General features: G+C 38.6%; 1 protein-coding gene across 2 annotated transcripts in view; it reads left to right on the forward strand.

Moving 5' to 3' along the window:
- Positions 1-14,351, forward strand: part of cdhr1 (cadherin related family member 1) — a 66,167-nt gene that overhangs the window by 18,498 nt on the left and 33,318 nt on the right. For both annotated transcript variants that reach the window (XM_031906398.1, XM_031906399.1), the window contains exons 9-13: positions 564-642; positions 1,983-2,083; positions 5,060-5,263; positions 5,352-5,504; positions 6,699-6,863. In XM_031906398.1, coding sequence (XP_031762258.1) covers positions 564-642; positions 1,983-2,083; positions 5,060-5,263; positions 5,352-5,504; positions 6,699-6,863 — 702 coding nt within the window. The remainder of the gene's footprint in view (positions 1-563; positions 643-1,982; positions 2,084-5,059; positions 5,264-5,351; positions 5,505-6,698; positions 6,864-14,351) is intronic.

A 14,351-nucleotide genomic window follows, 5' to 3' on the forward strand; every position in this document is an offset into this window, starting at 1 on the left:
TTATAAAGCCACTATACAGTAAAATGTGTCAACATATAATAAGTGTCATTTTTACAAGAAAGTATTATTGTTATTGTTGTTTTTTTATTATTATTATTATTATTATTATTATTATTGTTATTATTATTATCATTAAAACCAGTTATTACCACTTTATTAAAGAATAAATTGCAATCAATTCAAGAAGTTTAGGATCCTTCTTAAACCTGGCTATGTGAGAAATGTCATGATATTTATATAGGTGCACAGCAAAAAGTATAGCCTGAAAATCAACACTTAGTTATAAAACTGGGTAATGAATGTGTAGCCAAGTTTAAAAGATTCTTTTGTACACCATTTTTTTAGTTCAAAATGGATTGTTCAATATAACCAAGCAAGCATTCTGGAGATCACTGTTTCATTACAGTCTATGGTAATATATACTTATGGGAGCATCCCGCATGATACTGTCACTTCCATGAATAAACAAAAAGATAGCTCAGTATTTAGGAAACAAATACTGCATATTGTTTTGGTGAATCTATATTGATACATAGTTAATGTATTATTATTCTTTATTGTAGGGATCTGAAGTACTTACTGTCATGGCATATGATGGAGACAGAGGGAACCCTAATACTATAAACTATTCCATAGTAGATGGTGAGTAGATGTACAATATTACTAACAGACATACACATGTATTTATATAAATTAAATATGTTGAAGGGAACTAGAGTATTGTTGATAATTATGAATGAATGTGCATTAGTGATGAGAGAATCAAATGAGAGATAAGAGAAAAAATATGCAGTCGTGCTCAAAAAAAATGCGGGTGACAAAAAAGTCGCGTGACAAATGCGTTTTGTGGATTTTACACCGTTTCGTGAGTTTTCTTGTCATTTCTCAAATTTAATGGCAAAGCGAAACGGGGCAGATTCGCTCATCACTAATGTGCCAATTCAGACTGTTGTGATAAATTGGCCAATGATTTAATCATGATCAAATAATATCTAGAACAGAAAATAAGCTTTGACCCAAAAACTTTCCCTAACTGATTTTCAAAGGCTTTCAGGTGTATATGGGAAGGCAAACAGGCATTCTGTTCAAATCTCACCCTAACTGGCCTTCAACCTGAGCATCTTTTCCTATTCCACTGACCTCTGCTCTGCTTACAGCTGTCCTGATGTGAAAAAAGGCAGAGCTTTGTACCAGACTTTAGAAAGAAAAAAAAAGCAGGGGTTGTCCTATACCAGACTTGCAAAAAAGCACTGAACTTTGTTTACTGGAGCATCAATGAGCTGTTGCTTATAAGAGCATGCCATCAGCAGCATTTTCTGGTCTGGTGCTGCCCTAGGTACCGTACCAGTGAGTACCCATCAGCGCATGTACAATGATGTCATTGGAAGTACTTCCTGCATATCCAAATTCCCAGATCCCTGCTTGCTTCTCTGAGATATGGTGCTGGCAGCCTACAGCAGTGTGAAGCCTACAGTGACATCACTGAAATCTCTCTCCCCTTCCTGTAGGCTGCCAGTGGCAGCCTTCCTATTCTCTGATGATGTGTGTAACTTGATCCTGTCTCCTGTTCTGAGGTATACATACCCACCAGCCAATCAGAAGTGGATCTGCCAGAGGGGGAGGGGGGATGGAATGAAACACGTGCAGTATGAAGCAAGGAGGGAAAGGAAGGGAGAATACCTTTTTAAAGATGGCTGCCTGTGCAAGAAAACAGATAGAAAATGTGAATTAAGTGTGACTGAGTAAATATTTGATTCGGAGAGCCAAAAGTGTGGCGTTTTTACTAAACAATAGGAGGACTATTGGGCAGTATGCTTTTTAAATTTTGACTTGCATTCTCCTTTAAAACACTTTCTTTTTTTGATGTTACTGTTCCTTTAACCTAATTTATAACCAGTTACAAATAGCAGCCACTATGTGTGACAATGGTTTTTGTTTATTTTTGTCAGATCCCAAATGACAATGTCTGCTTTTATTGACAGGAAGTGATGAAGCTTTTACAATCAATAATGCCACTGGAGGAATTACAGTTATAAAAAACCCAAATGAACTTAAAAAAGAAGTATATGAGCTTAAAATTCAGGTAACATTTTAAAATACCAAATACATGACAGGAATCTGTGGATCTGATTTAACAACATAAAACATTTGTCAAGATCCTTTCCCCCTATATGTGAGTTGCAAAGGGGAGCAGGAGAAGTATGTGTTTTCAAAAATGTGTCAGTAGATTGAAGAAACATTTGAGAGTCAGGGAGGTTTTAATAAATCTTAACATAGTTCAAATTGCTGAGGATTTCTGGACCTTTCATAATTCTGTCCCTGTATATTTGATTCTGAGAAGTTTAGCTTGCCTAGTTAGCAAAGTAATACAACCTTTTTTACAGGACAATGGAGGTCATTTATAAACACTGGCCAAATTTGCATCTGGGCAGTTACTCATGGCAACCAATCAGATAATTGCTTTCAGTGTTCAACCTGCAGCTGGCCGAAAAAAAATCTAACCACCGATTGGTTTCTGTGGGTTATTGCTCAGGTGCAAACAGGGTCGGACTGGGGGGTGCAGGGCCCACCGGGGCTCCCGCCCCAGGGGCCCTGCAGGTGCCCCAGCCGCGTCCCCTAACCCCCCCCAAGGGCCCCCCTAACCCCCCCGAAGGGCCCCCGCCTGACGTCCTCCCCGAGCGCCTATAAATTGAACGCGTCGGGGAGGAACAGTCAGTAGCGGGGAGCGCCGGCAAAGGTCGGACTGGGCCGCTGGGGCCCACTAGGGCCGGGGCCCACCGGGATTTTTCCCGGTGTCCCGGCGGCCCAGTCCGACCCTGGGTGCAAATTTGCCCACTGTTTATAAATAAGCCCCAATATCTTCTTGCCCTTACTGTTCTTGACTAGACGTGCTTTCTGTTTGTTTATTACTGCTCCACAGTATTTGTACATCAAATATTTTCCTACCCTATACCATTGAAGATATAGGTAACATGCATATTTGTATTTGCATTCAAGTGCATCAGCCACTTAGATGCCTATACCACCAGTGTGATTAGATCTTACTGCTAGAATGATACATCCTGAACTAAGTAAACTGCTCTGCATAATTCTGTCCTCCTTGGTAAATACTTTAGTAATACATTGCTTTCAATGCCCTACACAAGACAGTAATAAAAAAGTAGACCCAAAATGTAACTCTACAACACTAAAGTAATTAGAAGAAGTGCTGTTTACAACTAATCTCTTTATTTGATTCTTTAAATGAATGCTATACAGCCAATGTAGTTCCCAATCAAAATATATTGCATAAAACAGCTGATATGTAAAAACCCTGTTTTATCTAAATAAACCGTTTTCATAAAAATTTACTTTTTTAGTAGTATGTGCTATTGGGTACTCCTAAATAGAAAAACATTTTAAGTACTAAGGGCCACCCACTGGGATCACACGATTCATGGTGCAAACAAATAAATCAAGGGCACACATACATGTTAGGTCACATCAGCCAATAATTGGGCAAAGTTCTGTATTTTACTCTCACACTTCTTCCTGTTAGAGTTAGAGCTGCATTATTTTTCTGTAAGGTGATCTCTGAGGGAGCACACAGCCCATCACAAAATGGTAAAAGAAGTAAGATTCCAGTTTGGTAAGATTCTTTAATTGGCCTACTTAAAAGGGATGTTCACCATGAGACAATAGTTTGAATTTGAAAAGCAAAAGCCCCTGTCAGAAAAAAATATTTTTGTAAATTATTTTTATTACGGTACTTTAAATGTTAAGTTTTGAAGCTACTTACCACATAAGCTGTGGATCAGTGCTGCAAAAACTTTCTGTGCTCTGCTTTCTGCTCTCTCTTTGCAAGGAATAACCAACACCAGCTTCAGGCTGCCCAAAAAGGAACTGGTTACTGTGCATGCCTTCCCTCTAATGCTTCATTATATTTCAATTATCTGACTGGCTGAATCTTGCCAACCAATGGTATAAAAGATATGTAAATGGTGCAGGAGAGGGAAGGCATGTCCAGAACGAGTTCAATGTGAACTTCTTTATTTGGTAGCCTAACAAGTCTTGGAAATCCCCTATCCCCTAAAGAGAGCAGAAAGTAGAGCACAGAGAGTTTTAGTAGCACTGATCCACAATGTATATGGTCTGTAGCTTCATAACTAAACATTTCAAATAAAAATGATTTACACAAATATTTTTTTCTGACGGGCTCTGTTGGTTAAGTATTCATTCTGAGGGTATAGGTTTCTTTAGTCAGTTCTCTCCTATGTACACAGTAAATCACCAAGATCCACAGAACTAACATTTATGGGGCACTGTATCAAGCCAAAATTAAGTAAACCTTATCCCCTGCAACAGTACTGTTCAAATTTCTACTTATTTTATCATAAAAGTTATTTTGCTTCATATTATCCTTTATTAAACCATGCTGAGTACATCTTATAATGCCATTCTAGGGACTGTTTTACCAATGATCAGAGCAGTATTAAGGTCCGATGCCTTCCTAGGCACTGGCCCTAACTGCTTTCCCCCAAACGGCGGAAGTGACATCACGTGCACAAAAACATGTGACTGGGTGGAAATATGTTGGTCCACAACTGTAGTGCAGTACATATATCCCTTATATCTTTTATATAAATCTAACTTTTAACCTGACCGATCAGTCATTTTGTAGGTCCTATGTTCAACTTTTGCATCTTTTCTAACCTGGAACAGGTCAGATTTAACAAAGCCCCCTCCTAACTTTTAAACTGAAAATTAAAAAAAAATTGCTATGTTGATATTGCATTTAGTTTTAAAAAAAAGTTCAAGAATTTTTGATCTGTTTATTTCATCTTTCTACAAGAGTTGCTGGGGTTGGTTTGATTGAGTATGCATTGTATGTATGTTAACTGTACATTCTATCTGACATTACTCAGATATGTTTGACAGTCCAGTCCAAGTTATTTTTATAACCATAGATGCTCACAAAAATCTTTGCTCTGTAGTATTATGCAGTTGGGTAACTAATATTATTCAAGTTTTATCTAAAAATGTATTTTATGTAATATACATACCCTTTATTTATTTGCAGGTATCAGAAATTACACCTGAAGGGGATATAGTAGCTCATGCCTTCACTGTTGCAACTGTAAGAGTTGTTGATCTCAATAACCACCCTCCAACATTCTATGGGGAAAATGGTCCCCAGAACAGATTCGAACTTACAATGTATGAACATCCACCAGAAGGAGAGATACTAAGGGGTCTAAAAATCACTGTCAATGATTCTGATCAGGTTTGTACAACTCAGTATTCAGATATGAGGTTAGTTATAACATAGATCTTATGTTGCAAGAATGGCACCTAATTTATCATTTTTACAGGGAGCAAATGCTAAATTTAATCTGCGCTTGGTTGGACCTGGTGGCATATTCCGTGTTGTTCCACAAACTGTTTTGAATGAAGCCCAAGTTACAATTATTGTGGAAAATTCTGCAGGAATAGATTATGAAAAGTTTCACCTGCTTACATTTAAGGTATGTTGTTTTCTTATTAGGTATTTACAAATTTTCTTAAAGGGATTACATTTTTGTAGACGTTGCATGACTTCCAACTCGTAAGGGTGGTATATAATAGTAAACAAGGAGGTCCCAAATTAAGTGAGCTTGCTTAAGTTCTGAAACAGGCAACTGTATACTAAATGGCATTATGGGCAAGGTTAAATGCCCTGCCTTTAAAAAAACAAAAAAACAAAAAGAGTTCTTTTAAACATTTACAGTATATAGCATACTAGGCTTAAAATTGATCTTATTCTCCTGGCCTGTGTTCAGTGGAATGTCAATTTTGAAGTTTGCATTCAAGAGTCTAGGGCAGGGGTGGCCAGACTTTTTCCCCCAGCGATCGACTTTTGGCTCTTCCCCGCGGACGTACGCATACCCAATAAACGCATGGAACCGCCGCACTTCTGCATTTCCTGGCTTTGACACGGTCCACCAGAAATCCATGGGGGATCTACTGGTGGACCGTGATCAACGTTTTGGCCACCCCTGGTCTAGGGGGATCTTATGCACCCTTCCACACCAGATTTCTAGAAGTGAATCAGGAAATGTCAAGCTTATGCATATTTTACCAGTTTTGCCAGATTCATAATAACCCCTTTTTAAAACAGGAGTTCTAGCAGTCAATTTCTTGTTATAATAACCTGCAGTGCTTTTTCTAGTTACCAGAGTTATCATGGCCCATTGTGGGACTTCTTTTCTTTACCACTCTATGTTGCCATTTTTAAAATTAGTTTTGTATTTTATGCTGAGATTTTAGTTTGCTGTTTAATTCAAGGATGCTAGGTTAGCCCGTTTGAGATGAATAATGTTAATAGCATACATTAAAGTGAATGTTAAGATTTATATAGTGTGTTAGACATGAATCTATTTTTAATCAGTTTGTATTTCATATAGTTTATGAGCATTCAAATCCTACTTTTTTCCAGCCTGCAAATAAAAATTAATGTACAGTAAAGTGTAAAGTGGTCCTTAGTATTTGCAGATTTTCTATAGATTACAGCGTAACCTTATGAGAAAGAATGTGGGGCAATTTCAAGTACATCCCTGTCAACACCATAGATTTGTGACACTTAAAGGGTTAATACGGCAATGTTATAGTAAAACAGAAAAAAGGAAAGAATGCATTCCTTACTTCAGTATAACCTATCAAGTAACTTTCTCTTTCTTTAGCTTCTTGCTATTGAGGTGAACACCCCTGAAAAATTTAGCTCAACAGCTGATATAACCATCCATCTTCTGGACATCAATGACAATGTCCCTAGGTTCTCTTCAGAGTATTATATTGCCAGGATCCCAGAGAATTCTCCAGGGGGCTCCAATGTTGTGGCTGCAACTGTAAGTTGTAAATGTTTCTTTTCAGACTTTTCAGACTACTGAATTTTCTCGAAATTGAATTCAAAGGTATATTTTTATTTTTTTATATTAGGTATCTAGACATGGTTATGTCTAACATAGACATTACCAACTGCTACGACATCTGTTTTTCTATCACTATGATTTATTTATTTATACCTCAGGTAATATCAAGTACAAAGTGCTGTTTTATTATTGCAGGAAACATGCAAATCAACTATTCAATAGATGGGCATTATTTGTTGCAAAAGGATATTTTGGAAATGTTAATGCTATATTTTGAAGCTTTTGGATAAAAGCAATAGCTATTCAGAGACCAGAGCAAAATGTGTGTGTTTTCTGGAAAAAAAAGATGGTCTAGCAAATCTTGCAGATCAATATGGCCCAAATAATCAGACTTCAGAGGGACCCATAGTACAGGTCATAGTTGATGAGCACACATAAAAATGGTTAGTTTGGATCATTCCAGTCTGCATGCTATTTCTTTACTGCACTGTATTTCACCAAAAATACAGGCCTTCAGTTTGGCTGGCCTTCTCTCTACATTACCTTTCAGTTTCAGATCCTTTTACCTAAAGTATTTATCTAGATAGTTTATAGGGGGTGAGGAGATTCTTTTTGTTGGTTGCATTCTTTTTATCATTGTTTTATTTCCCTGCTGTTTATGCAAGAATAATCTTATGGCTAACTGCTATAACTGAGGTCTAGCCATATCTAAATCTGCTCTTGAGTATTTTTATATACATATATATTATATATACATTTCTGGTAATACTGATCTAAATACTAGTTGTATTAAAGGGCCAGTAACAGCAATTATTCAGTTAAAAATATATGATATCCCGCTCTATCAATACATCTGCCCTGTACAATGTTTCTTTTTTTTTTGTTTTTTGTTTCAAGTGCTTTATTCAAAATACCATAAAAAGTTCTCTTTCTCCTGTCTCATAAAAAAGGTGATAGGGCAACTTTGCCAGACCCTATGTGTGTGTTCACTACATCACCTCCTAACATTACCATCTAAAACTGAAAGCCAGTTGCTGAAGCACTACAAAGGATTTTCCAGCCCCTTGTGTTGTTACTCAGCAGGACTTATTGCTGTAAGTGCTGCAAAGCAGCACCCAGGTTATAAATCCACAAACTCACTCTGTGCTTTCCTTTACCTTACACTTACAGCAAGAAAGTAACACTGCCAATGTGTACCCTCCCCCAGAATGTAATTTGCAAGAAAGCTAAGGAACCAAAGGAGAGCTTAGGAGGGGCTAGAAAAGCCTTTGTAGAACTGCAGCAGCTGGCTTCTGGTCTGAGGAGGTAATTACCGAAGGTAATGTAACATAGTAACATAGTAAGTTAGGTTGAAAAAAGACGTACGTCCATCAAGTTCAACCATAATGCCTAAATATAACCTGCCTAACTACTAGTTGATCCAGAGGAAGGCAAAAAACCCCATCTGAAGCCTCTCTAATTTGCCTCAGAGGGGAAAAAATTCCTTGCTGACTCCAAGATGGCAATCGGACCAGTCCCTGGATCAACTTGTACTAAAAGCTATCTCCCATAACCCTGTATTCCCTCAGTTGCTAAGAATCCATCCAGCCCCTTCTTAAAGCTATATAATCAGCCAGCACGACTTCCAAATATTTAAACGGAACCTCCCTTCTTCTAAACGGAGTGGGTGCCCTCGTGTCCGTTGGAAGGACCTACTGGTAAATAAAGCATTAGAGAGGTTATTATATGATCCCCTTATATATTTATACATAGTTATCATGTCACCTCTTAAGGGCCTCTTCTCCAGTGTAAACAACCCCAACCTGGCCAGTCTTTTCATGTAAAGCATGCATGTAGGGTAAGCCACAGTTCAAGTTGCCCTATCACCTTTCTGAGACAGCAAGTGGTATTTTTGCATAAAGCACTTAAAATAATATTCTTTGTTCAGGGTAGATGTATTGCTAGAGAGGTATAGAATGGATGTTAAGCTTAATAATTTTTAGCATTACTGTTCCTTTAATTATTGGTGAATAACAACAATGATTGACTAATAATATTCTGATTTAACTATGAAATGCCAATACATCCAGTAATCTGCAAAACTATTTTGCAAGCACCTGAACAAAGTTATGGAAAGTTATGGAGTCAGGCTTTAATTGCCCACTGATGCATTATACCCAAATGAAAACAGTAAGAGCATAGCTGGGAAGACAGACTCATTTTATAGTATGAATAAACCAAACTGGCAATTTTCTTATATTAACTGTAAATGACAGTAATATAAATTAGCAGACACCATAAATGTTTTTCTTAACTGTTTTATCAGATAAGGAGCATAATGACCTACTTTGCATCAGCTTGCTAACTGGTAATTTGCTTGATAAAGTAATACAAAAAATGGTGTTATTTAAATGCATTACATGTTAGTAGCATCTATTTTCCCTTGGCCTATAAGCACCTAAATTTCACTGCAGAATGATTTTTTGTTGTTAGTAATTGCTCTGAGGGGTTTATTCACAGCATGGGAAAATACACATCTTTATAAAGGTCTAATCAGAATAACTTACACGCAGTGTAATCATTTTAAAGTAAAGGCAAATACCTGACTTTCTTTTTCAAACAAAAGCTAATCTATGGTTTCTCATACTTTCTTAAGAAAACAAATAGAAATAAACTGTATAGCATTGCCATAGCCAGCCAATACTGTAAGATTAAGGTGTGGAAAAATAATAAAAACTATTTGTGAAAAATATTACTAAATATTCATTATAATGTGGGTTCAGTTTTATATCTATAACAGTTAAAGGGATGGTTCTCCTTCACATAAATGAAGCTATTTTAGCAGATTAGGTCATTTTAACAAAATATGTAATGTCTACTGTTTTAAAGAAAATTACCTCTGAAGATAGCATTTCTGTATAGGGTAGGAGTCAGTGGAGGCATCAGGGGAGGGGGTCGCCGACCCCTTTCTGCACAAGCCTCTATCAGCGTATTGAAGCTCTGTGTAACGCTGAGAACTGGCACTAGGAGCTTCTACAGCTACTGCACATGGCTGCTTCCTGTCTCTTTCTTCTCTGATTGGCTGCTAAAGTTACAGGCACCTAACAAAATGTGGTGCTGCTGCTGTCTCCTGCTATGAATGTTCGGGGAGGGGGGCTCACATGTGACTCACACTGCAGACAGAAGAGACGTTCCTCCTCCCTGAAAAATTTCTAGATGCCTTTGTCTAAACTGCAGCTATTACAGTAAGTTTTAAACAGCTTATTCAGTCACATGGTATGGTGTTATTGTGGCAAGCATTCCTGCGTGGTTTTTCTTCATGTGAAAATCCATAATGTAAACGTTTTATCCATTTTGAAACAGTTTTTTTTTGTTAACACTACCTTACTTAATAATAATAGTAATAATATTAATATTATAAAAAAAATATTATATTATATTATAATAAAAGCTGTGGCCTTTCCATCCCAAGATATGCCTGAGAGTCATGTTATTGGGGGTTACTGAAGGTGAGGGGTAGAACAACCAAGAAAGGGGGAGTGCAAAAGGGGGCTGTAGGCTTGACGTTGCACCGGGCATGAGAACAGGTGGACAACCCATTTAAAACAGCAAATGATTAATTATTATAATATTCGCAGAGAGTTGAACCGCTTCACACAGGACTTATAATCACTGAAAGAATTTATTAAGGCAAATAACAAAGACTGACGTTTCGGCTGGAATACCAGCCTTTCTCAACTTTGAGAAAGGCTGGTATTCCAGCCGAAACGTCAGTCTTTGTTATTTGCCTTAATAAATTCTTTCAGTGATTATAAGTCCTGTGTGAAGCGGTTCAACTCTCTGCGAATATCTATACCTCTTTTTTGGACTGTACCCAGGCAATGGATCTCTCTTTTTTCGTGAGTGCCTATCTGTTTGATGTTTATAATTATTATAATAAGTATGAGCTACTCTCCAGGAGCAAACTTGACCGGTATTGGTTAGTGAGCCTGATTGCCAAAAGGAGGCTCCTGGTGTGTTTATACAAAGACACTGTTTTTTTTTGCGCCTATTCTACATTGCCTGATGAAGCAGGAAATGCCTGCGAAACGCGTTGCAATATTGTTGTGAATAAACTATTACTGAAAATTACCACTTTTGTTGGTGTCTGCCTGGAGGAGGTAAGTTCACTACTACCTCCTCTGAATTACCCATTGGGTTTTTAAGTGTTTTTAGCTAATTTTATCTTTTTGGCGCCTCTGTTTTGTCTTATCATTATACCGAGTCCACCCCGAGTGGAGGGGTGTCATCCCCATTTTTCTTCCTTCTACAGAGAGCGACTTCTTATTCCTGAGTGGGGTCAGGATAATCTCCCCACCTGCTTATACAGTGGTTGCCTATTGGTAACCCTGGCTTGTGAGTATTAATTTGTTTACTCTATCATTACTCCTTGTAAAAATATATTACACTATTGGGGCTCTTGGTGTTCCCTTTTGTTTTTCTGATTGCCAAAAGTATCAATCACCCATTTAAATCACCAACAAGTATACATCGTTTTGATTGAATGAACCACATGATTCACACACAGCTAGATACAAGGCTCAACTAGCGACACTTCTGGGGTTGCGGCTGCTTCAATGCTTCCATCCCTTACCACTTACCAACATGTCAGGTGTGGCCCTGGGAGCAACTCGAATGAATCATTGTGTTGGGTTGAAAACCCCAATATAATGTTCTTCGACTTTGGCTTATTCTTCTGCTTCTTCTTCTTCTTCTTAGTGCCCCCCATTTTCTAAATGCTACTCCTCCTACAGTTTTAGGGGTACAACACCCAAACTCCCCACACATCTTTGCCCTATAGCGGAGCAGGTTGCTTGTGCTTTTCTAAGCGATTGCGCCCCCAGTCATTTTGTGGCGCCGCTCCAAACCCCCCAATTTTCCCTTTGACTTTGACAGGGAAGATTTTCAAACTGCTGCCACTCTTACAGCTTTGAAGCTACACCCCCCAAAATAAATAACATAATCATGGGGTCACCCCGAATGAAACAGCAACATTTGTTGGATGACCCCAAAGTGGGAGGGGCCAACAACAGCCAATCAAATTTTAATCATTGACTTTAATGGGGAAATTGAAACTGCTGCCAATCTTACAGCTTTGAGGCTACACTCCCCAAACTTGAATCACACATGGGGTCAGCCTGAATGAAAATAGGAAGATAATTGGATGCCTAAAAGTGGGCGGAGCTGTGAACCGCCAATCAGATTTTACCTATTGATTTGGCGGAAATTCAACCTGCTGCCATTCTCACAGTAATAACGTCGGGGTCCCCAAACTTTTTACACTTGGTCACTAGGGGACTGCAGTTTAAGTTTTGAAAAGTGGGCGGAGCCACCAACAGCCAATCAAATTTCACTTATTGATTTTTATTGGTTTGATGCCAGATTTTCCAAACTTTGCACAGTCAGTCACTGGGTGACTACGCATTCAGGTTTTTTTTTTTTTTAAAAACCCGCAAAGTGGGAGGGGTCAACAGCAGTCAATCATATTGTACCCATTGACTTTTATGGGGAGATTGAAACTGCTGCCAAACTTACAGCTTTGAGGCTACACTCCCCAAACTTGAATCACACCGTCACGGGCTCAGCCTGAATGAAAATATGATGATTGTTGGATGCCCAAAAGTGGGCGGAGATGTGAACAGCCAATCAGATTTTACCTATTGACTTGGCAGAAATCCAACCTGCTGCCATTCTCACAGTAATAACACCAGGGACCCCAAACGTTGCAGAGTTAGGCACCAGGTAACTGTGGTTCAAGGTAAGAAAAAGTGGGCGGAGCCACCAACAGCCAATCAGAGTTTACCTATTGACTTTCAATGGGGAAATTCAATCTGCTGCCATTCTCACAGAATTAACACCAGGGTCCCCAAACTTTTCACAGTTGGTCACTAGAGGACTACAGTTTTAGTTTTGAAAAAAGTGGGCGGGGCCACCAACAGCCAATCAGATTTCACCTATTGAATTTTATTGGTTTGATACCAGAATTTGCAAACTTTGTACTCAAGGTTAGAAAAAGTGGGCGGGGCCGCCAAAAGCCAATCACATTTCTTTCATTGTTTTCAGTGGGAAAATTTTAACTGCTGCCATTCTCACATGTTTAATGTCAGGGTCCCCAAACTTTGCACAGTTTGTCACTAGGTGATTATGCTCCAAGTTTAGAAAAGTGGGTGGGGCCAACAACAACCAATTAGATTTCACCTATAGACTTCATATGTTTAAATTTAAACTGCTGCCATTCTTTAAATATTAATACTAAGGTCTCCAAACTTTGCAGAGCTAGTCACCTGGTAACTGCAGTTCAGAGTTAGAAAAAGTGGGTGGAGCCAACAACAGCCAATCAGATTTGACCTATTGATTTTCAATGGGAAATTCAACCAACAGCCAATCAGACTTCACCTATTGAATTTTATATTTAAAATGTTGCTTTGCTTACACTATTTATGTCAGGGTTCCCAAACAAGTGGGAGGAGCCACCAACAGCCAATCCATTTCCACCCATTAGATTTCATTGGTTTATATTTAAACTGATGCCATTATTTAAATATTAATTCCAGGGTTGTTAAAGTTTCCAGAGTTAGTCACTGGGTATTTGCCATTCAAAGTTAGAAAAAAGTGGGCAGAGCCACCAACAGCCAATAACATTTCACCTATTTACTTTCAATGGTGAAGTGTAAAATGCTGTCAGCCTCACAATGAATGCCTGAGTCCCCAAAATTTGCAAAGTTGGTCACTGGGGGACTGCAGTTCAAAAATAGGAAAAGTAGGTTGGGCCACTAACAGCCAATCAGATTTCATCCATTGAATTTTTTTGGTTTAAATTTAAAATGCTGTCATTCTCAAACTATTTATGCCAGGGTGCCCACTGTTTGTCACTGGGTGACTTCGACTCAAGGTTAGAAAAAGTGGGCAGACCCACCAACCACCAATCACAATTCACCTATTGACTTTTATTGGTTTAAATTTTAATTACTGCCGTTCTTTAACTATTAATCCTAGGGTCCCTAAACTTCGCAGAGTTAGTCACTGGGTAACTGCAGTTCCAGGTTAGAAAAAGGGGGTGGAGCCACCAACCGCCAATCAGATGTCGTTGACTTTCAGTGGGGAAATTTAAGTTGCTGCCATTCAGGCACTATTAAAACCAGGGTCCCCAAATTTTGCACAGTGGTTTTTACTGTATAACTGTGGTCCAAGGTTAGAGAAAGTGGGCAGAGCCCATTCAGTGACTTCATGTTTTTCAACCCAACATGAAGTTTGTTCTCAAACTTCCCTTTCTAGTTATTATTATTATTCTTAGCGCCCCCCATTTTCTAAACGCTACTCCTCCTACAGTTTTAGGGGTACAACACTCAAACTCTCCACACTTCTTCACCAAATAGCAGAGCAGGTTGCTTGTGCTTTTCTAAGTGATCCCGCTCCCCGTCTTTTTGTGGCGCCGCTCCGAACCCC

Source organism: Xenopus tropicalis, chromosome 7 (genome assembly GCF_000004195.4).
Source record: "Xenopus tropicalis strain Nigerian chromosome 7, UCB_Xtro_10.0, whole genome shotgun sequence".
Lineage (NCBI taxonomy): Eukaryota > Metazoa > Chordata > Amphibia > Anura > Pipidae > Xenopus > Xenopus tropicalis.